This window comes from Acinonyx jubatus, chromosome E1 (genome assembly GCF_027475565.1).
Source record: "Acinonyx jubatus isolate Ajub_Pintada_27869175 chromosome E1, VMU_Ajub_asm_v1.0, whole genome shotgun sequence".
Lineage (NCBI taxonomy): Eukaryota > Metazoa > Chordata > Mammalia > Carnivora > Felidae > Acinonyx > Acinonyx jubatus.
Window position 1 is genome coordinate 23,213,908 of NC_069397.1, and position 27,068 is coordinate 23,240,975.

A 27,068-nucleotide genomic window follows, 5' to 3' on the forward strand; every position below is an offset into this window, starting at 1 on the left:
CTGGACGTGCTCAATGTAGAGGCGGCACAGGGTATGTTATTATCCGTGCCTTATTTGTCCTGTGACTACTAGTTAACACTCTAAATAGGTTGCATATTCTAAATTACTTGAATATTTTGTATGCATGTACCTATGTCTTGTTTAAAGATGCCTTCTACTTGCCTTTTGATGACTTGTGTGATCCTAAGCTTTGGTAAGATTATAGGGCCTCTACATTATAGAAACTTGAAATGCTTGCCCTGCACTGGGGATCACCACAGAAATTCCCCTAACAAACACCTTCTAGGTCACACACCTTCCTTTTGTGACCAGCTAATAAACTCTGACATTTAGATTAGAAAGGTGTTAGGCTTCTTAAGTACTAAGAATGCTTAGTTACATCCCAGTAGTGGTGTTGGCCGGGATTTCTGCCGGAAATTTTCCTACCAAGAACATCTGTCACCCAGTGTTGTCTTACTGTAGTACAGTGGTTATTTTTGGACTTTTATCCAAAGACTACAGGACTTACAGTTTGCCTTCATACTAGAGAAGCCATAGCCTCCACAGCCACGAATTGCTTTGTTGTTCTTTTGACTGCTTTTCGATCATGTGCTAATTGATGCAGCATTCATTTATGGGTTCCTCTGATTTCCCACACAAACTATTAACCTCATTTTAATTTTCCTATTTAGACTGTAGTACATGTTTATAAAAGTGAATGACTGGGAAGAAACAAGGTAGAATTTGGATGAAACCACTGCCACGGACCAGATAAAAATCTAGAAAATATAATTTATATAAATATGTAACCACCGGCATATTTATGGCTTGTCAAGACGGGCCAAAAGCCTAGAAAATTATTCCACAGAGAAGCAAGCTACAACCTACGTGGCAAATGAAGAAAGATAAAGCAGCACTGTGACTGAGCAGGGGCAATCTGATGGTTCCCAATAGTTTGTGAGGAGTGTGGAATAGGGAAGAACTAATTACACTCCTCCCAAGTCCCTGATGAGTTATGCGGTCATATTTATTAGGAGCAGTGAACCGGATGACATGGTTCCAAGTTTCAACAAAAGAAGTCCTTGTTGTTTGATGGTCACTTCTATGGAGGTTTGGTTTAGGACATTTTGTGTGGAGCAAAGGCATAGCTTTTGTTAAAAAACAATTTCTTTGATGGAGGACTCACTGCTTTGGTGCACTCCAGTTGCCAAAGACATCCGAAAACTGTATCTTTTATCAGAGTGGACACTCTGTGCTGTTTTCCACAGCTTTAGCACTGTGACTGATATTAACGTCTGCCCATCTGCAAGGATGTGAAACGTTGACACAGTTCAGCCGAGAGGTCTATTTTAAGTGGCATAGTTGTCACCGGAACCGGATTTTAATGCAGTTACTGGAGAGCATCTTTCTTCCAGCATCAACGCACACATACACACACCCTGGAGTTCTTAGTAAAAATTCTAATAGGTTATGCAGATATATTTATTAAAAATAATGCTAATGTAGTCCTGGGGCACAATGATTCCAAGAGGGTGTTTGCAGATTTCATTATAATTACTTAACAACTAGATAACAAAGGTTTTTTTTTTTTGTTTTTGTTTTTTAACTTACAGAGTCACTAAATAGGAAAGGAAAGAGTAGGGCTAATCCAGTAGAGACTGAAGCTGGTATCAATCTTCCCTAAGCATTTGTGTGGTCAGCAGCCTTGGGCAAAGCTTGTCTCTAAAGGGTTAATCAGGACCCAAAGTGATTTTTGCACTGAGTTCCTCTGGCACCTGCCATGATGCCTAAAGGCATGGGATTCAGAATATAGCAGAACCAAACAGTTTATTAAACTGTTCAAATTGTTAAAAATGATTAAAAGCCAGTTAAAGATTTTCATAAACACTATTCCAAAATGTTAGTTTTAAAAATGTTACTAGCAATGTATGCATTCCCCTTATGTTCCTCCCCCCCACCCCCCATCCTTTAAAATAAACCTGAACACCCAGTGTAAAAAACACTTCAGGGAGAGCCAGGAGTCAACCATTTGAAAAGAAAGGTGAAGAGGGGAACAGACGGTGTGTAGCAGATGCTGGTACTGCTCAAGGGGCTGCTGATGCAGGCTTTGGTGGCATTATATCCCCCAGTAAGGCATCAGGTGTCGGGACTCTTTCTCATAAACGTCTGGAACTATGCCATAAGGTGTCTGTACCATTTTAACTGTCGACTTCCCAAAGAGCTGGCGCTCGTAGTCTATCAACTGCCTCCAGAAACCTACGTTGGGCCTGATGACAGGCCTACGGGCTTTCACCCAGTTGTACGCCTCCAGCAGGCACACACTGTGGAATTTCATCAGGTAAGCGATGCAGAGAGTGGCCGAGCGGCTCACCCCCGCGGCACAGTGCACCAACGTGGCCCCATGCTTCCTGCTCACACTGTGGATCTTGTCGGCCACAGTGTCAAAGTACAGTCCAATGGGGGCATGGGGCATGTCAGCCAGAGGCACTTTAACATATTCAAATTGGGGCCAGTTGAAATTGGGGATCTCAATGGTAGCATTAACGATGCAGGTGATGCCACGAGCTTGGAGGAGGTGCCGGTTGGAGGCCACACTGCCTCTGCCCAGGAAGAGAGAGGAGGTAATTTGAGCGATGCCTCCTATGTCTCCCTCAGAAATCATCCGAGGGGCCATGAGAGTCCGTGGGAGCGTGCTGTGACCTCTGGAGCCCATGAAGATGCCAGCAATCACACTTGCATCGTTGGCAGCAAGACCAGAGGGTTTTGTGTTCCTCCACCAAGGAATCCAAAATCAGTGTCCTTCCTGCAAAACACAGGTATCTGTCAGTACTTTAAATGCTATTGATTCTTGATTCATCACGGCCTTCTATAGTTTTGTGGAATGGGAAGGTGAAAGGATTAGAAGTGGTCATTTTCTATAATAGACTCCATTCTTTCAAGGATGTAGACAAATCATTTCCTATTGATTAACAGGAAAAGTAGCCTAAAATCAAGGTTAAAACTCAGCTCTCTGGTGATTCTATTTAAAAAAAAAAAAAAGAGGCACTAAATGGAAATAGTCATTCTATTTTAGAAATAGTCTAAACTCAGAAACATGCCCAACTGGTTCCTGAACAGCAATCCTGCAGGGCCTTGCTCGAACTGAAGGGAGTGGTGTTCCTTGGTAATTAGGAAGAAACAAGAAATTCTGATCACTCCTGTAGCCATGTTCTTTCATACACTTCTTGCCTACTTATGCTGCTATGATTGCTATTATCTTCCTAAACCTAGTTCTAGACATAGCAATCTTATAAAGGTATAAAAATGATCACATTAGGTAATATATTAAAGGAACTGCCTTTATGAACTAAAAAGATACTGAATTCAGAATGAGTTCCAGAAAAGCCAGGACATTTGGTCACCTTAGCCCTTCGTTATTTAAAAAACAAAATAGCTAAATAGTAACTTCTGCTGTGGTGTCTCCATGGGAATAACCCAAGGCACTTTGAAGGCCATGATCTCAAAAATACAATAGTCTCGGGCCACCTGGGTGTCTCAGTTAAGCGCCCGACTTCAGCAGGGGTCATCATCTCACAGTCCGAGAGTTTGGGCCCCACATCAGGGTCACTGCTATCAAAGCAGAGTCTGCTTTGGATCCTCTGTCCCCATCTCTCTGCCCCTCCCTAGCTTGTGTGCTCTTAGTCAGCAGAGCATGCAACTCTTGATCTCAGGGTTGTGAGTTCGACCCCCCAAGTTGGGTATAGAGATTACTTAGATGAGTTACGTAATTTAAAAAAATACATTAGTCTAAGTTCATGAGCAATTTCGGCTGACCTGACCCTGGGTGTGGTTAAATGAGAACGTCACCTTCCTCAGACAATTCTCAGCAGCAAGATGAATCCCACTGGCTTCAGATGCGTGTTGAAATTAAAATGTAGTTTGATATTTGAAAATCTACATTTAAATTAGTAGAGTATTTGATATAAAAGACTTTAATATTATATAATGCCCATAGAGTAAACCAGTAACAAAAGAAATGGAAAATATTGGTTTCCTGAGATTTCAGACACATCACTTTCTCACACTGCTTTATAGTCTGGGCCCACTGGGAAGTTTGTTCATCCCCACCCAGGGTAGGGTAGGGGCACCTAAAGTGATTTCAGGTGAATAAGAACACTTTCAGTTCCACGTACAGAAGTGGTGCTGGAGCCACTCACTTGTGAGGAATCTGGTTACTCTGCAGTCCTGGGTCAGGATCTGGAAAGTCCTAATTCAGAGTGTTGATCACAGTGGATACAAATCAGATCTGCAGAAAGACAAAGAGGCAACAATGTAGCCAATCAGGAAGTTCAAAAGAATTCCTCCTGGGTTTTTACTACTAAATTGGGTTTGACTGGAATAAATCTAGGGAGTGGAAAGCACGCTAAATATATCTAGATGTGCATTTAAAGGATGTGCCAGTTTGGAAGTATCAATCTAAGTCTCAGCTTTTTGTGAATGACATGTAACCCACGGTGTGACAAACATTAAGTGCAGTTTGGGCCATAACAAGTTTTTTGAAAGGAAATGTAAGGCACTGCTCAATGGGCCCGGAAGAGAGGCAGAACAAGCTAGTCTCTTCCACGTGCCCTCAGCTAAGCCAGGCGCAGGGGGCCAGCTTCACAAATGCTACTTGCAGGAGGTGCTGGTGCTGCGGACAGCATCGGAAATCTCATTCTCTCTTCCAAATTGGACATCTTAGTTTTTTGTTTATGTAACGTATGATGACCACCAACAAGCATTGTTAAAAATGGGTTCCTCCCCTACCTGTCCCTCTGCTTTTCCCAGGTAACCATCACATTTAACTTTTTCCACAGCTCTGTTGAGGTATGACTGACATACAAGTTGATACACAACTTGACCAAGTGTACAATTTGAGGAGTTTTCAATTTTTGAATTCTTTTTTATTTTTGGAGAGAGGAAGAGAGAATGTGTGCAGGGGAGGGAGAGAAGGAGGGAGAGCATCCCAAGCAGGATCCACACTCAGCATGGATCTTGATCCCTTGACTCTGAGATCATGACCTGAGCCGAAATCAAGAGTCAGATGCTTAACTGACCGAGCCACTCAGGCGCCAATGAGTTTTGAATTCTGTGTATATTCGACACACCATGACCTCAACATAATTTGATCCATCACCACCTCCAAATTTCCTCACGCTCCTTTATAATTCATTCCTCCCTCACCCTCTAGCCCCATTCCCAAGCAACCACTGATGTTTTCTGTCATTATTTTTACATTTCCTAGATGTTTATAAAAAAGAATGATAATATAGGTTTTTTTGTTTGGCCTGGCTTTCTCACTCGGCATAGTTTGACATTCCTCTATGTTGTTGCATGTATCAACAGTTCATTCCTTTTTCCTGCTGAGTAGTATTCCATGGTATAGATGGTTTATTCACTTACTGATGGAAACTGGGTTGTTTGTAGCTTGAGGCTATTACAAGCAAAGCTGATGTATAAAATGGTGTAAAACATTCATATATAGGTATCTGTGGAGGTATGCCTTCCTTTCTCTTGGTTAAATACCTAGGACTAGAAGGGCTGGATCATCTGACATGTTCCTATTTAACATTTTTGAAAAGCTTTAAAAATAGTTACAGCATGCGGCTTGAGGGGCAGGCTTCTAATTAAACACACATGGATGTAATAAGCATCCATTGTCATCCTCTCCCTCCTCTCCCAGCGAGGAACTTGGGATTAACTGTTAAGTGCCCAGACATGTATCTGGTGTCCTGGTTTTGGTGGCTGCCACCAGGGGACCCACTGCCTGCCAGCTCTGGTGGTCAGCAGGGCTTGCGCCTCTGCACCCCATGAGATTGTTGGAACTGAAGAGACTTCAGCTGGCTACCCCCAGGGCACTGCACAGACAGCCAACTGAAACATACCCTCTGCCTTTCTGTGAAAAAGGCTATTGCTTGTTCTGGAGCTTGAGCCTCGGGTGGAGGCCAGGGGATACCGTCTCTGTGCTTTCCCTCTGCCCCACTCTAGGTCTCCAGTATCTCCTGGAAAGGAACTTGCATACCTGTCTGGTGCCCTGATTTTTGTGACTGCTGCCCAGGGGGCACCTCTAGACCACCTGGCTTGGCTGGCCAGTGGGACAGACAACTTTTGCAGTCCCACAGGATTATTATGTATATCTGCGTATGTTAAAAGCTGCTGACTGAGATCCTCCCCTTTAGAACATGACCTGTCACATGGCCAACTACTAGGAGCCACTAAAAATAAATAGCTGCTTGGACAATCACAAAGGTTTGAGAGAAAACCAAAACTAAGGCAGTATTGAACAATCAGGTTTATCTCCTGCACGAGGCCACTCCTTCAAGGCTGGGAGAGGTGGCTATCTAATGCATAGAAATCAACACAGAGTTGAGGAAAATAAAGAAACAGGAATATGTTCCAAATGAAAGAACAAGATAAAATCTCAGGAAACGAGATTGAAGTGATTTACCTAATAAAGACTTCAAAATAAGAGTCATAAAGATGCTCACTAAACTTGAGAGAAGAGTGAACACAGAGCTTCAACAGACAGATGATATAAGAACGTACCAAATAGAAATCACAGCACTGAAGAACACACTAACTGAACTGGAAAATATACTAGAAATATATTAGAGGGTTTCAACATACGGAGACCCGTATGACATAATCAGAGCAGGAAAAGAATGAGAAAAGTGAAGACAGCTTAAGATACTTATGGGACAACATCAAGTGGACCAACATTCACGTTATAGAGAAAGTAACACAAAATGTATTTGGAGAAATGATGGCTGAAAGCTTCCCTAACCTGGCTGGAGAAGGAAACAGATACCCAGACTGAGGAAGCTCAGAGAATTCCAAAGAAGAACCTAAAGGGACTCACACTAAGATACATTATAATCAAGCTGTTGAATGTTAAAAGACAAGGAGAGAATAAAAGCAGTAAAACAACTTGCTACAAAAAAGGGAACCCCCCCCCCCTCAAGAGTATCAGATTTTTTAGCAGAAACTTTGCAGGCCAGAGGGGTGTGGCACAACATATTCAGGGCAGTAAAAAAAAAAACTTCCAAGAATACCCAGCAAAGCTGTCATTCAGAAGTAAAGGAGAGAGTTTTCCAGACAAGCAAAAGCAAAGGAAGGAGTTCATCACCACTAAACTAGCCTTGCCAAGAAATATTAAAGGACTTCTTTAAGCCAAAAAGAAAGTAATGGGAAAACACGTAAAAGTATAAATCTCACTGGTGAAGGTAAATATAGTAAAATTTAGAATAACAATGTAAAGGTGGTAGATTAATCACAAGCTAGTATAAAGGTTAAAAAAACAAAAGTAATAAAATTGTAAATACAATAATTAGTTAAGGGATATACAAGATAAAAAGATGTAAAATGTTGGGGCGCCTGGGTGGCTCAGTCGGTTAAGCGTTCGACTTCCGCTCAGGTCATGATTTCACGGTCCGTGAGTTCGAGCCCCACGTCGGGCTCTGTGCTGACAGCTCAGAGCCTGGAGCCTGCTTCGGATTCTGTGTCTCCCTCTCTCTCTGACCTTCCCCCGTTCATGCTCTGTCTCTCTCTGTCTCAAAAATAAATAAACTTAAAAAAAAAAAAAGATGTAAAATGTGACATCAAAAATATAGAATGGAAAAAATGTATATATAAAGTGGGGGGGGGGGAGGGAGTAAAACCATAGAGCTTTAGCATGTATTCAAACTTAAGTTGTTATCAGCTTAAGACAGACTCTTGTAAGTTGTTATAAATAAGCCACATGGTAGCCACAAAACAAAAGCCTGTAATAGGTACACAAAAGGTAAAGGAATCTAAGCATACCACAAAATCATCAAATCACAAAGACAAAAGTAACAGAATTTACAAACAGCCAGGAAACAATTAACAATAATGGCAATAAGTATGTACCTGTCAGTAATTAGATATAAATGAACTAAATTCTTCAATCAAAAGATAAAATGGCTGAATGAAAAAAGACTCATGTTGCCTACACAAGACTGACTTCAGATGTAAGGACACAAGCATACTGAAAGTGAAGGGACAGAAAAAGACATTACATGTAAATGGAAACCAAAAGGAGGCTGGGATAACTATAGTTACATCAGACAAAAAACACTTTAAAACAAAGGCTGTAATAAGAGACAAGAAGGGCATGACATAATGATACAGGGGTGCCTGGTGGACTCTGTCGGTGGAGTATGCTTGAACTCAGGGTTTTGAGTTCAAGCCCCATGTTGGGCTTGGAGATTACTTTTTAAAAACATGAAAAGTAGTTATGTACCTAACATAGGGACACCTAAGGATACAAAACAATATTAATAAACCCAAAGGAAGAAATAGACAGCAATATAATAGTAGTAGGGGACTTTAACACCCCACTTTCAATAATGGATAGATCATCCAGTTCAAAAATCAATAAGGAAACATTGGCCTTAAACAACACCTTAGACCAGATGGACTTAAACCCAAAAGCAAGAAAAAACATATTATCAAGAGCACATGGAACATTCTCCAGGATGGATTATACATTAGGCCATAAAACAAGTCTTAATAAAAGAAGACTAAAGTGATATCTAGCATCTTTTCTGACCACAATGGTATGAAACTAGAAATCAATTACAGGAAGAACACTATAAAATTAACAAATATGTGGAGATTAAACAACATGCTACTGAACTAATGGGTCATGAAAAATAAAAAACTACCTTGAGACAAATGAAAATGGAAATCTAGCATACCAAAACTTATGGAATACAGCAAAAGCAGTTCTGAGAAGGAAGTTCATAATGACAAATACCTACATCAAGAATCAAGAGAGCTCTCAAAAAAAAATCTAACTTTACACCTCGAGGAACTAGATTTTTAAAAAAGCCCAAAATTAGTAGAAGGAGGGAAATAACAAAGGTCAAAGCGAAAATAAATGAGACTAAAAAAAAATAGAGACTAAAAAGACAATAGAAAAGATCAATGAAAACTGAAAGCTCGTTCTTTAAAAGGATAATAAAATTACAAGCCTTCAACTAGGCTAAGAAAAAAAGAGGACTCAAATTAATAAAATCAGAAATGCAAGAAGTTATGACTGATACCACAGAAATACCAAAGATCATAAGAGACTATTATAAATAATTCTATCCCAACAAACTGGACAACTTAAATGGACAAATTCCTAGAAACATACAACCTGCCAAGAATGAATCATGAAGAAGTAGAAAATATGAATGGACCAGTAACTAGGAAGGAGATTGAATCAGTAATCAAAAACTTTCCAACAAACAAAAGTCCAGGACCACAGAGCTTCACTGGTGAATTCTACCAAACATTTAAGAATTAATACCACTCTTCTCAAACTCTTCCAAAACATACAAAAGGAAGGAACACTTCCAACTCATTTTACAAGGTCAGGATTATGTTGATACTAAAACCAGACAAGGACATCACAAGAAAATTACAGGCCAATATCCCTAATGAACATAATACAAAAATCCTCAACAAAGTATCAGCAAACTAAATTCAATACATTAAAACAACAATACATCACAATCAAGTGGGATTCGTTCCCCAGGGATGCATGGATGGTTCAACATCTGTAAAACAATGTGATATATCACAATGAGGTATCATTAGGTATCTCATAGTTATAGTTAGAATGACTATTATCAAAAAGACAAGAAACAACAGGTGTTAGCAAGAATGTGGAGAAAAAGGAACCTGTGGACACTGTTGGTGAGAATGGAAACTGGTGCAGCCACCATGGAAAACAGTATGGAGGCACCTCAAGAAATTAAAAATAGAACTCCCAGGGGCAGCTGGCTGGTTCAGTCGGTAGAGCATGTGACTCTTTTTTAAAAAAATTGTTGTATGTTTATTAATTTTTGAGAGACAGAGCACAAGCAGGGGAGGGGCAGAGAGAGAGGAAGACACAGAATCCGAAGCAGGCTCCAGGCTCTGAGCTGTTAGCACAAAGCCCAACGCAGGGCTCGAACCCACAAGCCGTGAGATTGTGACCTGAGCCAAAGTCAGACGTTCAACCAACTGAGGCAACCAGGCGCCCCAGAGCATGTGACTCTTGATCTTGGGGTCATGAGTTTGAGCCCCTCATTGGGGGTAGAGGTTACTTAAAAAAAAAAAAGAAAATAGGAGTACCATATGATCCAGCAGTCCACTTCCAGGTATTTATCTTAAGAAAATGAAAACACTCACTTGAAAAAACATACGCACCCCCATGTTCATTGCCAAGACACAGAAACAACCTGAAGATCCACTGACAGATTGAAGAGACAAAGAAAATGTGGTATAAATACACAGTGGAATATTATTCAGCCATAAGGAAAATCTTACATTTGAGATAACATGAACACATCTTGAGGGAGATTTGCTAAGTGAAATAAGTCAGAAAAAGACAAATACTGTATCAGTTGTATGTGGAATCAAAAAAGAAAACAAAAACTGGAGCTCACAGATACAGAAAGCAGACTGATCATTGCCAGAAGTGGGGGGAAGGGGCACTAGATGGGTGAAGGGCGTTTAAAGATACACTTCCAGGTGTAAATAAATCATGGGGATGTAATGTACAAATTAATAATACTGTATAGCATATTTGACAGTTGCTAAGAGTAAATCCTTAAAATTCTCATCACACACAAAAAACTTATAACTATGTATAGTGATGCATATTAACTAAACTTATTGTGATCATCATTTTATACTAATAGAAATATCAAATCAGGGGCGCCTAGATGGCTTGGTTAAGCGTCTAACTTCAGCTCAGGTTATGATCTCGAGGTCTGTGAGTTTGAGCCCCACGTCAGGCTCAGTGCTGACAACTCAGAGCCTGGGGCCTGCTTCAGATTCTATGTGCCCCTCTCTCTCTGCCCCTCCCCCACTCATACTCTGTCTCTGTCTCCAAAAATGAATAAACATTAAAAAAAATTTTTTTTAATAACTTGAAAAAAAAGAAATATCACATTATGTTGGGGGCACCTGGGTGGCTCAGTCAGTTAAGCATCCGACTGTTAATTTCAGCTCAGGTCATGATCTCACAGTTCATGAGTTCGAGCCCCACACGGGGCTCTGCACTGACAGTGTGGAGCCTGCTTGGGATTCTCTCTCTCCCCCCACCTCTTACTCTGCCCTCCCCTGCTCATGCTGTCTCTGTCTCTCTGAAAATAAACTTAAAAACATTTTTTTTAAATCCTTATGTTGTACACCTGAAATGTTATATATCAATTATACCTCAATAAAAAAAAATAATAAAAGTTATAGCTTCACAATGGAGTGGTTCTCAAACTTTAACATGCATCAGAATCTTGTTAAAACACAGACTGCTGAACCACACCCCAAGAGTTTCCACTTCAGTAGTTCCAGAGTGGAGCTGGAACTCAGTAACTGGCATTTTGTAGGTGATGCTGCCAGTCAGAGGACACATCCTGTAGAGGTCATCCTGTAGAGGTCAATGCTGGAGTGAGCCACCCAGATTCCCTGCTTCAAGACTGGGGCACTCAGAGTGCTGGAACACAGAGATCCTAAGTCCCTCCCCAGAAAGAGCCCTTGTCTGAAGGGTCCTGCCCCACCCAAGGTTACAACTTTCTTGGGGACCCCTTCTGATGGCAGCATACATGAAGTGTATAGGTGAGATCACATCCTGAAGAGAAACAAGAAATAGTTGCATAAGGAAATGTGTACAGATGTGTGTGTTAGTTGTAAATGGAAATGGGCAGAACTTTTATGAGAACATCCTGTCCTGCCGCAGAACACAGTCTCGTGCCACTTCCAAGTTTTTCCCTGGCACGATCCTAGTGATTTAAAAAGCAAAGTCACTGCAGTAACAAACACAGAATTAGGCTCTCAAACTGCTGGTGATCACTCCCTTCCTGAATGTGGAAAATCTGGAAGATGCTAATCAAATTTCCAACCAGGTTACTTGGTTACTGTCTAATTAATAGTGACTCAGTCTTATGGTCTCCCAAATCATCATTCTGTTTGGGAAGTCACTTGCCCTCCTGAGGAAAGGGTTCCAGACTTGCTGGTCTTTTCATCAAGGATAAGTAATGGGTGGCCTGGAAGCCTAACTTACTCTGTTAACTCTCCTTTGTTGGGCAGTGCTAAGCCACTTGGTACTGCAGAGACAACAGATTGTGAGTCCTCAGGGCAGAATCCAAGTGAGACAGACATGATGCTCCCTCCCTGCTGCTGCTAGTCAGTCTTGTGCCAACAAACCTGCATAAAATGCTAAAGCTAGGTCCAAGGTTTAGAAAAACAACGTCTGCCAAAGAGCACTCAGAGGGCACAAATATAACTGATGCTCCTCTGACAAACACTCCTGACCCGTTTTACAGATCAGAAAATAGAAGGTTCAGAAAGCGTGAGATGATTTCAACTTAGAGAAGATACATAACAGAACCAGGAAGAGAACCAAGGTTCCGGGCTCCTAGCTCAAGCCCACACACCGCCTTTCTGTGAGACTGTGGGGAGTGGCTCAGCACCTGCCTTACAGCACTCCCAACACCACCAGCCGACGCCTTCAGTGCGTCCAAAGGGTCTTGGATCTGCCTACGAAGAATGTGTAAATGCTACTTACAGAAATGCCCAGATGGGCTGAGCTACTCCAGTTTCTTCCTATCGCCCAGAAGAGGGACATACTGCTGCAGACCCAGGTAGTTGTCAGGACACAGAAAGCTCCCTGACAGCAGAGGGACCTCACCAAGGAGCAGCTCCACAACAAGAAGCCCTAGTGTCAGCGCCAAGCTCAGGAGAGTCTGATCATGAAGGATACATGTGTATTCCATCACAGCTTTGTCAAAATCAACTTAGTAAATGTGTACTGGAAGACAGAGGAAGGGCATCTATTAGCGGAGTAAGAGACTGAGCCATGGTTGAGGGATCAAAGACTGCAAGGTACTGAGTGAACATACCACTCCCCCTGCAGCACACTTGTCTCTGAGATGACCAGAGGGCTCGCCAAGGAATGGCCATGTCGCTGTCCATGGTGTTCAACTCAGTTCTTCCAAGTTGCTCTGGCAGCTGCATTTACTTCTTGGAGGGAAAAAATGCTTTCCTGGCAAGGGGAACGGGGGTGGGGGAGGTGTGTGATGCAAGACAAAAAGGAGGAGCTGTCCTAAGCCAACCTCAGAGAGGTACTTTTTTGTTTACAAGTTACAAGAAACGTCTTGCTGGTCTGAATAATAACCATCAAAGCACTAAAGTGCTAAGCAAAATGCAGAATTAGCGTCTGTCCAGGTGGCCTGTAATCTCAGTGCATAAGCTATTAACACCTGATAGCTCCCTGCACTGGAGAACTCCTGGGGCACCAGCCTGGAGTTAGCACTGGGTATCCATACCTGGAGCTAACTGGAGTCACAATCTACTCAGAGCATCCATCCCCAGGCCAGGATGCCATAGGGGCTAGTTTTCCTCCTCGTTTTCCTCCTCCTCCTCCTCCTCATTTTCCTCCTCCTCCTCCTCCTCCTCCTCGTTTTCCTCCTCCTCCTCCTGCTCCTTCTTTTTTTTTTTTTTAAGTCATAGCAAATAACCACTAGCATTAGCAATTAAAAACTGAAATTGTATCTACTGCCTTCTCTCTTCTCACATTGAATAAGCAGAAAATGGCCATAATGATGCTAGAAATGACTGTGTTAAATGATCTAAATTATTTTTAACTTTAGGAATTTCAGAAGGGCATAGTATATACTGGAGGCCTGCAGAGTTATTTTTTTAATACCTGAAAAGCGTATGTAATCACATTTTCTCCTTCAGCTAAATGTTCAAGGGTTTTTTTGTTTGTTTTTTAAGAACTAGATAAAATCACCCTTTTTAAAATAGAAGCATGTTAGCCTCCATTGCCATAAATAAATAAATGTTACTTTTCTCATTAATTTTCATGATTAAATTGGAAATGTGTTCCATTGGGGGAAAAATTAAAATACTCTTACAAATAAAAATCATAATGTAGCAATCTTTCAACCCTTCTGATAGCACACTAAGAATAAAATTCAAACAAATGCTGAGTTAGATTTGTATTAAAATAAAATGAGGGGCACCTGGATGGCTCAGTCAGTTAAGCATTCGACTTTGGCTCAGGTAATGATCTCATGGTTCATGGGTTCAATACCCCCGTCGGGCTCTGTGCTGACAGCAAGGAGCCTGGAACCTCCTTCGGATTCTGTGTCTCCCTGTCTCTTCCCCTTCCCCACTCTGTCTCCCAAATATAAACATTAAAAAAATAATAATAAATGAAATAAAAGATACTCACAATCTGTTCTTGCTCATCTGTCAAGCTTTAGTAATTTGGCTAAACCACCTCAACATCTTACTTCTGGAGGAAGGGTTGTTTTTGCTTTTCCCACTACATAAATTAACTGATAGGAAGGTGTGCTGGAATGAGGATAAATATCCATAATACATACAAAGCTAACAACAGAGACACCATTCTGGTTTGGCCACAGATATTGCCCCAGTGTGACACACAGAGCACATGTAATGTGCTGTACAGCAACTGCCTGTGTAGTGATCTGACTGGCCATCTCAATGTGCTCATGTGGACCACCATCCCAAGAACTAAAAGGCCAATCATTTTAAGGCTGTAACCAGCTGCTGGATGGAGAATATACCACACTCCAAAGAATGACATGGGCAGTCCACCTGAAGAGAGCAGGTTTATGAAGTTTAGCTCCAGGGGCGCCTGAGTGACTCAGTTAGTTGAACGCCCAACTCTTGATTTCTTGGCTCAGGTCATAATCCCAAGGTCATGGGATCAAGCCCCATGTCAAGCTCTGTGCTGAGCATGGAGCCTGCTTAAAATTCTCTGGTATTCCCTCTGCCCTCTCCCCCACTTGCACACTCTCTAAAAAAAAAAAAAAAAAAAAAAAAAAAAGTTTAGCTCTGTAAATTCAGAGATTATTCCCGTGTATGGAGAAGAGACTGTCAATAACTATAAAAAGTGAGAACACATACTTATTTTTGGTATCCTGGGGTAATCTGTTCATATTTGGAACTGAATCTTTTAATTTAGTCTTCATCCACTTAGGTGTTTAAATTACTTGTCACTCATTCACATAACAGTATTTACTGAGTTCAAGTCATGTGTTCAACACTATTCTAAGTGTTGTGAGGATTGTGGCAAGATGTCTTTGCCACAAATGACAATATCTCCCCCATCCCACTTGAACTTCTTACTGTGTGACCAACTCACCCTGAAGAGTACAGCAGGAATAACCCTTCTGAAGCTAGATTATAAACGTGGCACACACTTCTACCTTGTTGTCTTGGGACTTGCTCTTAGGACCCAGCTGCTATGCTCAACAGGGTTACCATGTGCAGAGGTCATACATAGGTCTTCTAGCCAGTGGCCCAGCTGATAGCCAGGATCAGCTATGAAATATGTGAGTAAAGACAAATTGATGATTCTAGCCCCCAGCCACTGAGTCACCTACAGTCTTTGAATATCCCACTAGAGGCCCCAGACATTATGGAGCAAAGACAAGTTGTTCCCACTACATGAGGTCCAAATTCCTGACCTACAGGAATCTGTGAGCAACATAAAAAATGGTTGTTTTTACATCACCGAGTTTTGGAATGGTGTGCTATGCAGCAATAGCTACAACAGGGATAAAAAGGTAATATAAGCCATCACCCTGCGCTAGGATTTTATCATCCTAAAGAGATGATACAAGATACACATATAAAACTGTTGAATAACAATAAAAGATTGACTAACATTAAGTGAGTCAAATGAGCAGTGCAAACAGTGGGTGCCTTGGCAATTCAGAGAAGGCACGGGGTCAAAGCAAAGTAAAACAGTCGATGGGGCTGGAAAAGAAAGCTGTTTCTTGGGGAGGTGCCTCATAGATGATACTATCATCCTTTTTCTCCAATCCATTTAAAACATACTGCCATTCTTGCTATTCAAGAGCCTTCTTACTTTCAGATCCCAAATGGAGAACATAAGCCCTTTTCTTTTTTTTTTCTTTTTTTTAATTTTTTTTTCAACGTTTATTTATTTTTGGGACAGAGAGAGAGACAGAGCATGAACGGGGGAGGGGCAGAGAGAGAGGGAGACACAGAATCGGAAACAGGCTCCAGGCTCTGAGCCATCAGCCCAGAGCCCGACGCGGGGCTCGAACTCACAGACCGCGAGATCGTGACCTGGCTGAAGTCGGACGCTTAACCGACTGCGCCACCCAGGCGCCCCAACATAAGCCCTTTTCTACAAACCCTCACTACAAGTATGATCCAAAACCCAGCAGTGCCAACCTGGAGTTTAACAGAAATGCATAATCTCGGGCCCCATCCCAGACCTATGGAATGGGATTCAACAGCTTATCTATATACACAGTGAAGTGTGAGAAGCATCACTTTCAACCTGCCTTGGTCTGTCCCGCTGGACTTGCTGGAAAAATCTCAAATGCCTGTTTTGTTTAAGCTACATAAACACAATCAGCCTCATATGGATCAGTATCCTTCTGCTGTCATGGTTCCCAGATGAGGAATCAGAGGTAAATGGAGGTTAAGAGGCTTTGCCAGACTCTACAGAGAAAAGTAGTAACCCCACTGGGGCCAGAACCCCTTTTCCATGAGTTGTCTGTTGATTAGTCATACAATCTGACCACAACAGGTCAACTGATCTAAAGACTACTAAAATGTCCCCATTTCATTGGGGAAGAAAATAAAAACTGCAAAGAAATTAAGGAACATAAGGTCAGTCTGATTGTGCTTTATCTATAATCTGGATATGAATCTAAAAAATCCTAAACTGCTATGTGGTATGAGATAGTCTTAGGGTGTGAAAAAATCTGATAAACCTGAACCAAGAAAATGCTTGCAAAATCCACAATCATATTTAAATTTGTTTGGTGATAACTAGCAACCAATTTGTGGCAAAGCCTATAAAATCTTCAAGGAGTTAAGTGGTAAAAATTAAATATGACTCAGATTCTTGGTTAAGCAGTGAACTTTGATTTATATAAGTCAGAACATCAACATGCAGAATACTTAAAAAGAAAAAAAAAAGCATAAACAGCAATTAAACCCAAAATAAGTATAAATGTGCCTCAAAATTGCCAGTCACTACTACCTTCTGAGAGGCAAGACTATGAAATCTCAAAAATGCAGATTTTTTTTCATAAATAAGATCTCAGTCCTTGAAAGTTCATTATTACTTTAAGGAAGACAAAAAAGAATTTATAAATCAGAATGAAGTTCACAGAACTAAGAGGTCAACATTGAATAGCTGACCTCCCTTTGATCATTTTATTCCCATGTCTTATTGGATGTAACAACATCCTTAAAACCCAATCAGTGAGCTTCAATTTTCTCCCTACAAGGATTTCTTTATCATACCTATGTCCCAATTCCACATTTTGGGGGATATTATAGCAAATTAACTTCATTTATAAAGTACTGATAAATTAATTTCCCATTTTTCTTTATAAATTAAAGAAATTAATTACTCACTACAGTTTTGGAGCAGAGTAAGATAACTAGGTAAATCTTGAATTAACTAGAAAGAAGGAACCCCGTGAAGCTCCATACCCTTTCCCTGCGTAGGGATAACAGGCCTACTGCACTGAGGACAACTGGCTGTCTCCCTATAGCAAAGGGTGGAATCAAGTTTTATTTATGTTTTTTCTTCAATATATGAAATTTATTGTCAAATTGGTTTCCATACAACACCCAGTGCTCATCCCAAAAGGTGCCCAACTCAATACCCCTCACCCACCCTCCCCTCACTCCCACCCCCCATCAACCCTCAGTTTGTTCTCAGTTTTTAAGTCTCTCTTATGCTTTGGCTCTCTCCCACTCTAACCTCTTTTTTTTTTTTTCCTTCCCCTCCCCCATGGGTTTCTGTTAAGTTTCTCAGGATCCACATAAGAGTGAAAACATATGGTATCTGTCCTTCTCTGTATGGCTTATTTCACTTAGCATCACACTCTCCAGTTCCATCCACGTTGCTACAAAGGGCCATATTTCATTCTTTCTCATTGCCACATAGTATTCCATTGTGTATATAAACCACAATTTCTTTATCCATTCATCAGTTGATGGACATTTAGGCTCTTTCCATAATTTGGCTATTGTTGAGAGTGCTGCTATAAACATTGGGGTACAAGCGCCCCTATGCATCAGTACTCCTGTATCCCTTGGGTAAATTCCTAGCAGTGCTATTGCTGGGTCATAGGGTAGGTCTATTTTTAATTTTTTGAGGAACCTCCACACTGTTTTCCAGAGTGGCTGCACCAATTTGCATGGAATCAAGTTTTAGCTAAATGGAAGTCCAAAGGCAGAGGACCCTGAAGTTATTCTCTTGTCTTGAATTGTCCCCTGAAAAAATTGTCTAATACAATAAGACAATATATATATAAATCTTTTTAGATTATATTACTGTTATTTACATGCTATGAGAGAATGCAATGGCCTTGCAACCTCACTCTACTCTTGTTCAAATCAAGGGTTGGCTAACTGGCAGCCAGATCATGTCTAGCCGGCCACATGCTTTTGTACAGCCCATGAGCTAAGAATGCTAAAAAATCAAAAGAACGGTATCTCATGACATATTAAAACAATATGAAACTAAATGACAGTGTTTGTGAATGAAGTTTTACTGTAACACAGATGCATTCATTTGTTACGTATTAACTATGATTGCTTTCTTGCCACAAAGGTGAGTTAAGCAGTTGCGGCAGAAACTGTATGGCCCACAGGCCTAGGATATTTACTACCTGGCCCTTTACAGAAAAGGCTTGGCTGAAATTATGTTATGAAGTCATCAGAGTATGGCAAAGGAATATTTTCAAAGTGTGGTCCCAAGGACTCCTGCATGTGAGCTTCTGGTTACCATCCATGTTCCGAGGCCCCACCTCAGACATAATAATCAGAATTTCTAGGGGTAAAGGTCTGAGAATTTATAAAAAGGTCTGAGAATTTATATTTCTAGCAAGTATCTTTGTAAAAGGAATTTAAAATAAAACTAAGCTATTGTGGAAAGAGAAACATAATTTACTGTAATTTGTATGAGCATAAATGGAACAAGAAACTCCATAAATATACATTTTTAAAAATTATTTTCAAATAAAATAATACAGTAGTTATTTGGACTTAAGACATAATCCAGTATGAAACAAGTTGCATTTCACTTATATTTTGGATTCTCTTTAGCTCAAAGTTTAAACCAGGTAGTTGAGACTCTGTCAAACATTGAATATACTTCTCCAGTTTTTAGCAAGAACCATGTGAAATGAAATACAACTTCTAACCCTGAAAGTTCTGTCCCCTAAACATGACATATGTGATGGTACAAATTAAAGGCTATTGAAGATTTCTGTGTCCTTCTGACATTCATTAAAACTGTACTGTTTTAGGGGCACCTGGGTGGCTCCATCAGTTAAGCATCTGACTCTTTGATTTCAGCTCAGGTCATGATCTCACAGTTTGTGGGTTCGAGCCCTGCTTTGGGCTCTGTGCTGACAGTGCAGAGCCTGCTTGGGATTCTCTCTCCCTCTCTCTGCCCTCCCCACTCATGTGCTCGCTATCTCCCTCTCTCTCTCTCAAAATAATTAATTAATTAATTTTAAAAAAAAGGAAAAATGCAGTTTAATTTTAAATAAGCAGATATAAATAAATCAAGTGGGTTGGAGTGAAACCTATCATATTCATGGGGGATGGCCATCTCAGTGGAGAAGGAAGGGAAGGAGCCCAAGGAAGCTTCAACTTTATAATCCTCACCCCACTTTTTTTAATAAAAGAGAGAAAGTATGACCAATTTGTTCTTTGTAATTTTCTGTATGATTGCAATTTCTAAAAATAAAAATTATTTGGAATAGAAGAAAATTAATTGTAACAAATGGCTGTCAACTCGAACCCACCCCCCCCCCCACCCCCTCCAGACTCTGGCCTGCACCTGCTCTTCACATGGGAGCCAGACTAACAGTTGATCTGGTAAGAGAACTTGGCAAGGATACCAGAGTGGCACAATGGCTAAGTTAGTGAAATTCTTAATTATAAATTTTGATTTCAGATTTGTATGTAACTTGTATGCTGACAGTACTGTACTGGATTTTATTTTTATCAGTACTTTCTCAAAACTTCAGGCAAGCTCACCTCATAGTCTCTCTCTTCCAAGCAAGGAAGTTTGGTGCTTGGCATGCTCTCTATCTGCCACATTAAGTGTTTACCAGTCAAAAGAAGCAACATGCTCTACTGGAAGAATTTTCTCCTGTGTACCCACAAACTCAAAGACCTAAAGAGTCAAGAAGAGCTGCGCCTAAGGCCTTTGATGCTCAAACTATTCTGAGACAAAGGCAGAAGTTAAGACCAGCAGTTGCATGTGAATTTCAAAAGGACCTTTCTGTCCACTGAGACTTTGAGAAGGCAGGGGGAAAAGCTGGCCAAACTGGACGGGAGGTCACTCTCTGTCAGTGCTAAGAGCAAAGATTCGAAGTGAGCTGCGAGGGCTGTGGGTGGAAGTGACATTATGCAGCCAGTATGGCCATGACCTCAGCACCCACACTCCACCCCCTTCCCTGCAACAGGTGAACACAGAGCTCCTCCGCAAATCACTGCCCGCCCAAAGGGACACCAAAAGAACACAAATAGGATTTCTACCCCCATCACTCAAATGAAGAAGCTCTGACACTACTTTTGATCCTTCCTTTAAAACTTTTTAATTTATAGTTAAGTAGTTTTTATAATCATGATTATTTTAAAGAATCTGAATAAAAACTTTAATACAAAAGTAAAAAAAGTACTCATGATTTATGTAAAGCCAGAAAATGGAGCATACACAGCCATTTTCTAAGATGCCTTACAGAATAAAAAAAGAACTACAAATCTCACATTCCTTGGGCTATTTATTCATCCTTTATCCCTCCAACTAAGAAAAAGGATATCCCTGAGGGTATTTTCTAAACCTACAGAACTGTAGAACATTCTACTCTAAGGACAGAAACAAACTGTTAGCAGTTAATACTAGGCACTATAGATACTCAAAAAATACCTGAATTTAATCATTTAATAACTGTCCTGACATAACCTCCTTATCTCTCCCTATCCTCTCTCCCTTCCTTCCCCTTGCTCCCCTCCCCCAGATCTCTCTCTAGCACACTCGCTGCCACCACTCCCCCCCCCCCCCCACCTAGCTTTAAACCCAGCTAGCAACACCAAACACAAGCAATTGAAGTTAACCCGGCAACTGTCTACTCAAAAGCAGAAATTCTCTATTTCAAATCCAGTTTTAATTACCTCTACTATGGTATAACAAGGCAGATGTGGGGGGGGGGGGGGGAGTACATTTTAAAGATTGTAAAAAGAGAAACTTACCCCATAGCCAAGAAGCTGTGGTTCCTTTGGAAATGCCAAGGAAGCATGAGCCTTGGTCTGTTGCTCAATGCCTTTAAAAGGATCTGCACATGCACAAAGCATACTCAGAGGGTCCTTAGAGGATACTTAAACAAGGACTGGCCTGGGTTCCTGCACCCATCCACACCAAAGCCAGCACTGCTGGTCTACACATTCAGGGCTGGGCACATGGCAGGCATTCACCAGCATAATTCAAGTCACAGCATATAGTGGCCTGAGAGGTAGGATTCACCCAAAGACATCTAGTCAGGATACCTGGCTGGCTCAGTTGGAAAAGCATTCAACTCTTGATCTAGGGGTTGTAAGTTCAAGCCTCACATTGAGGGTGTAGAGATTACTCAAAAAATAATAAACCCCAAAAAAATTGTTTAAAAAAATAAGACTTCTAGGTAACTAGACATTTATTTTTAATACTACACTTTGTATATTTAAATTTTCCTATAACTACACATCTGTTAAAAAAAAAAAAAAAAGAAGGGGGGGGCACCTGAGTGACTCAGTCGGTTAAGCATCCAACTTCGGCTCAGGTCATGATCTTATGGTTGGTGAGTTCGAGCCCCGCGTCGGGCTCTGGGCTGACAGCTCTGAGCCTGGAGCCTGCTTCAGATTCTGTGTCTCCCTCTGTCTGCCCCTCCCCTGCTTGCACTCTGTCTCTTGCATGGTCTCAAAAATAAATAAACATTAAAAAAAAAAAAAAAAAAGAAGGAATGATTCTCTTGGGTATTTGCCAACTAAATAGAGTAGAAAAACCATCTCTGGCCTTTGGGTGGTATGTCAGTCCAAACCATACAATTAAACACAAGGATATATAAATACACTAGTACACAAAGGGCCAGGGATCAGACCACCTAGGTGACATTCATTCATTCATTCACACTGTGGTTATCCAAACACACTGTGGTTAAACAAATACTGCAGATTATAAATTCAAGGCTGACACCACTGGAGGAATGTAAATTTGTACCAACTATTTTGGAAATTAGGCATCAGCTAATAAAGCTGCAGATACACACACGTGTGACCCCTGTTCATAACTGCCCTAGACCAGAAACAACCCAGATATCCACCAACAGATGGATAAATAGCTTGTGGTATGTTCATATAAAAATGCACCAATCACAGTCACAGGTAACAATGTGAATGAATCATAAAAAGAAACACCATGCTACAAGAATTTAAAAAATTATGAGTGGGTATATATATTTACATATATACATGTATACAATGTTGATTCCCCCCAAAAATATTTAAAAGAATACCTACTTTGATTCCATTTGCATAAAAGTAAAAACAGGAAAACTGTAACTTGTTTAGATATTAATATTTAGGGGATGAAAATGACAGACAAGAAAGGAAGTGATTTCTACAAAAAGGCTAGGTTACCTCTGAGGTGAGGTGAGGGGAGATGCTGTCACTGGGAAATTATAGGAGGAAGGTGCTTCTGTGTTGTTGTTGTTTTTTTTAATTTTTTTTTTTAACGTTTATTTATTTTTGAGACAGAGAGAGACAGCATGAACGGGGGAAGGTCAGAGAGAGGGAGACACAGAATCTGAAACAGGCTCCAGGCTCTGAGCTGTCAGCACAGAGCCCGACACGGGGCTCGAACTCACAGACTGAGAGATCATGACCTGAGCTGAAGTCGGACGCCCAACCGACTGAGCCACCCAGGCGCCCCCGATGCTTCTGTGTTCTTAAAAAAATTCATTAACTTATCCATTTACGTTTTATACATTTTTTTCTGTGTTATAATTCACAATAAAAAAGTTAAGTAAATAAAACATTGATGTCCAGGAATTCAGAACCATTGCAATTCTGGCCAATGTGGGGAAAGAACATTTCCTCTCTAAATGTCACTCTTGGCCTGTCAGTTTCATGAGGTCAGGGACCTTATTCGCCTGCTACCCCAATATTCAGCACTTAATGATTTTACTTTTGGCATGGCAAAAGTCCTCTAACATATAAACTCTTGATAGGGATTCTGTTTGAACTCACCCATCTCCTGAAACTACTGATTTGAACTGTGCCCACATTAACACTTCCTTTTGTCTCCCAGTGAAGCTTTCATAAATAACTAAAGCTACTACCTTAAATGTTCGTTCTGTAAGTTTATACCCAGGTGCTGTTGCTTTAGCAACACCCCTCCGCCTACCCCACCCCCCACCGCCTTCCGCTCCCTTTTATGCTTCCTTATAAGCAAAGAAAAGCTGAATACACTAGTATTCCAAGATACTTTTTTAATGGGAAAATTTTCATTTCAACCGAGAGTAATACCTAGGATCTTAATGATTTAACTGCTTTGAGGTTAAGAAGGGGCCATTTGCCCATCGTCCTGAGAAATACTACCATGCTACAGAAATAATAAATAAGCCTTTACAACCAGCTGTACTTAAAACACATGCTACCTATTCTAGACAGAAACCAATTCTCTATGAACAGGACTGGCTAATTTTATAATAATTCATTTCAATTAAAAAATCACTTTGTGCAAACAGACATAAAAATGCTTAGAAAAGTCTAAGAGGATACACACAGACCGATAAAGAAACACACAGCAGTTACTTTTGGGAACGATACTCAGAAGGCGGCTTTAACCTTATCTGTGAAGTTTTAATTTTTACACAGAGAATGATTAATGAATTTCTGGTGATAGTGGGAAAAAGCATTTTTAATCCACCTTGCCTTAAAATCCCAGTTGCAAAGGAATTCACCAAACACACATTCCTCCCCTAAAGACCATCATTTAAAAATGCTAAAGTTTTCATGCTAAAGTTTTAAAAGATTTCCTGGGTTTATACACCTGACCAGTTTATCCATATATATATCCATATATATGTACACAGACACACATTTATGCCATTCTATTAAGGAATATTACAGAAATCGTACCTGCATTCAACCAATATGAAAGGTTTCAGATGAGAACTCAGCATAGACACGTTTGACGCTGACGTTAAAAAGACTTGGAATGAAGGAAACTGTCTCCTGTTTTATGGGGGAAAGCCAAAAATATCAAGCAACTACCTCTCCTCCCCCAAGCGTCAGAAGATGAGTCAGAGCTGGAGGCAGGAATAGGGCCCATGTGTCAAGCCGCCTGTGCAGAGTGCCTTCCTACCTCCAGCCGGCAACCCTCTCCTCCCACCCAGGTCGGGGTCCCTGCCTCAGCCTGTCCCTGACATGAGTTCTCAGGTGTCCCTAGTGAAAAAGAGGCACTTATTTATTCTGGGGGCACCTCGTTCCCTGCATTTCTAAAGGGAGCCCAAGAATGGGAACCTTTATGAGTCCACAACAACTAACAATCACCAAATGCAGCTCAAGGGAGTGAGTGGAACTTCCAGACACACTCACACAACTTTGCAAAGAATACAGCACCTTTGTTCCCCTCATTTTAAACAACAGGAAACACGCAGGGAGCAGCTGTGACTTGTCCAGTATCACTGAACTTCGTGACAGAGCTGAGTCTCTCACAAGGAGCTGCTGATGCCTGTCCCCGCCTCTTTGACTTTTTAATTGATCTATACGATCTCAGGGAAGATGTTCCAACATTCCATTATACTTCTGTGTGGCCTTATGGACTAGGAATTCCAGGAAACTCAGGGTTAAGTTTCTTGGTCCACATTCCTTTAAGATTAGTAGAGAATCTGGATTTGGTTCTTTGCCTCCGTTTTAACATCTGTAAAACGGGATGGTAATGCTCTCTACCTACCTCTCCTATAAAACTACAATGAACAGCTAGATAACACATGCCAAATGCCTTGAGGTCCTGCTGGATGAAAAGTACAAGGTAGTAAAAAAAAAAAAAAAAAAAAAAAAAAAATTCCCTACACTGTAGAATTGCATTTGCATTTGTGCCTCTGGGATGCCCAGTTACCATAACACTGGCTGGTACCATTGGCAACATCCACCTAAATAAAATATAGTTATACAATCCACTTAAGGCAGCTCCAGCAGCGACTCCTCTCGCACACAAACAACTCAACTTCGCTTTGAAGCGAGGGTACTTAGGAGAAACGAAAAGACACGTTAGCACTGTGCACCCCAATCCACCACCGCAGAGAACGCTCAAGTTGAGTACTTGGCATTGCTGAAAGTCAAGTTGCTCCTATCAATGCACCAGAAACCTATGGAAGATGCAAAAAGCCACCGACGGCTCCAGGGGCTCAGAGCGGGTGGATGCTGACGGCGGGTGAGGAGGTGGAGAGACCATGGCGCAGCCGGAGAGCAGAGGGTCAGGAAAGAGGAGGAGGAGGAGGGAAGGGGGGCCGACAGGATGCTGGCGAAAAAGCCCTAGGGCCGGTACGCGGGGCCGGGGCGTCGGCCGCACCGGGGAGCGGCCGGGGGCGCGCGCCCAGATCCGGCGAGGAGGGGGCGCTGCGGAGGGGCCTCGCCGCTCCCGGTCGCCCAAAGGATGCGAGAACCGCCGGGGGGGCAGGTGTGGGCACCGACACAAAGTTTCCAGAGACTAGGGTCGCGCGGGGCTCCGGCCGCCGGGTCCTGCCAGCCCCCTGGAGCCGCGTTAGCCTCAAGTCCCGCCCGCCCCCGGCCCCGTCCCCTGCCCGGCCCGCGGCCCCCTACCCGCTCGGCCGGGCGGCGCCTGGCGCTCCGCTCTCCTGCGCGGCTCCCGGCTTCTGCGGGCTGCCCGCCGCGCGCGCCCCTCCTTCTCCCCTCCGCCCGCGCCCGGGGCGGGCCGCGCGCACGCTCCCTGCGCCCTGCCGCCCTCTCCCGGGAAGGGGGGGGGCGTTTGGGGCGGGGGAGGGGCCTCGGCGCAAGAGGCGCGCTGCGGGGGGGAAGCCGGCGGGGGACGCGCTGAGCGGCGGCGGCGCGCGTGCGCACTGCGCCGTCCGCCGCCGAGCAGAACTGCGGGGCGCGCCCCTCTGCTCGCCTGGACGCCCCTCTGTTCAGGTGTCAGGAGTCCTCTGTGGTCTCAAGTGTTTCACAACATAAGACCCCTATTGTCGCCACTTCAGCGTCTACCTGCAAACCGGGTCTGGGGGGCGGGGGCGCAGGGGTGGTGTACTGGGATACCTTCTGGATGCGAGAGAGTTAAGGACAACAATACAAATATAAAAGGTGTGAAGACTGCAGTAAGTGACTAATCACCGCCTCTCACCCCACCCCCACTTCGTATCCAGCACGAGAGCGCCCAGGAGTTGGGACCAAAGAGTGAAGGGAAAATAAATGGCAACTGTTGGGTGAATTTTGCTTGGGCAGGTACAGTTTCTAGTAACTCTGGGAGACTGTTTTGTCCGAGACTCGAAAGTAGCTACAGATTTGAGTCCCGAGACCGGCAACCCACCGCCAGACACCGCAGGTGCGGTCGGAGTCTCAAAACACCAGATCCACAACCCGTGCCTCCCAAGGTAGAGCCATAAGGCGTCCGATACCTGGCTCAACACATGGATTCGCTGAGGGCTTATCTGCTGTGTCACTGTGAGGGTCTTTTTAAACTTAGGTTTGTTCGTCTGTAACATGAGTAGATGCAAACGGACTTTTTCAGCCCAACCTGCCCCGGCAGGTGAGGGGAGGTATGAAGGACTTCCTCAAAGCTCCGCAGTGAGTCATACACCTAAGGGTCCTGACCACGCCCAGCCAGCCCTTTACTCACCAGACCCAGCTCCTCACCGTTGTAAATCGTTGGCATCAGAACTGCTGAACAAACGAGTAGTCCTAGCCTTGGGGGGAGGGGTTGGGGAGGGAAGTAAAAAAGAAAAAAAAAAAAGAAAAAAAAGAAAAAACGCGCTTTGGGT

General features: G+C 42.3%; 1 protein-coding gene across 4 annotated transcripts; it reads right to left on the reverse strand.

Annotated features, from left to right (window-relative positions):
- On the reverse strand, positions 1-26,945 carry DUSP14 (dual specificity phosphatase 14). 4 transcript variants are annotated; one of them, XM_053212301.1, is made up of 3 exons: positions 26,927-26,945; positions 4,176-4,264; positions 1-2,782 (listed from the first exon to the last, which is right to left on the reverse strand). In XM_053212301.1, the coding sequence occupies exon 3, from the start codon at positions 2,690-2,692 to the stop codon at positions 2,096-2,098; it is 597 nt and encodes a 198-aa protein (XP_053068276.1). In that variant the 5' UTR covers positions 2,693-2,782; positions 4,176-4,264; positions 26,927-26,945; the 3' UTR covers positions 1-2,095. The 4 variants fall into 4 exon arrangements, with proteins under 4 accessions (XP_053068276.1, XP_053068273.1, XP_053068274.1 ...); XM_053212298.1 differs by lacking the exon at positions 26,927-26,945 and adding an exon at positions 25,897-26,039; XM_053212299.1 differs by lacking the exon at positions 26,927-26,945 and adding an exon at positions 24,211-25,139.
- Between the last annotated feature and the right edge of the window lie 123 nt (positions 26,946-27,068).

Bases quoted from the DNA above. Each gene is read 5' to 3' on its own strand.
- DUSP14 (XM_053212301.1), bottom strand. From the start codon at position 2,692: ATGGGCTCCAGAGGTCACAGCACGCTCCCACGGACTCTCATGGCCCCT.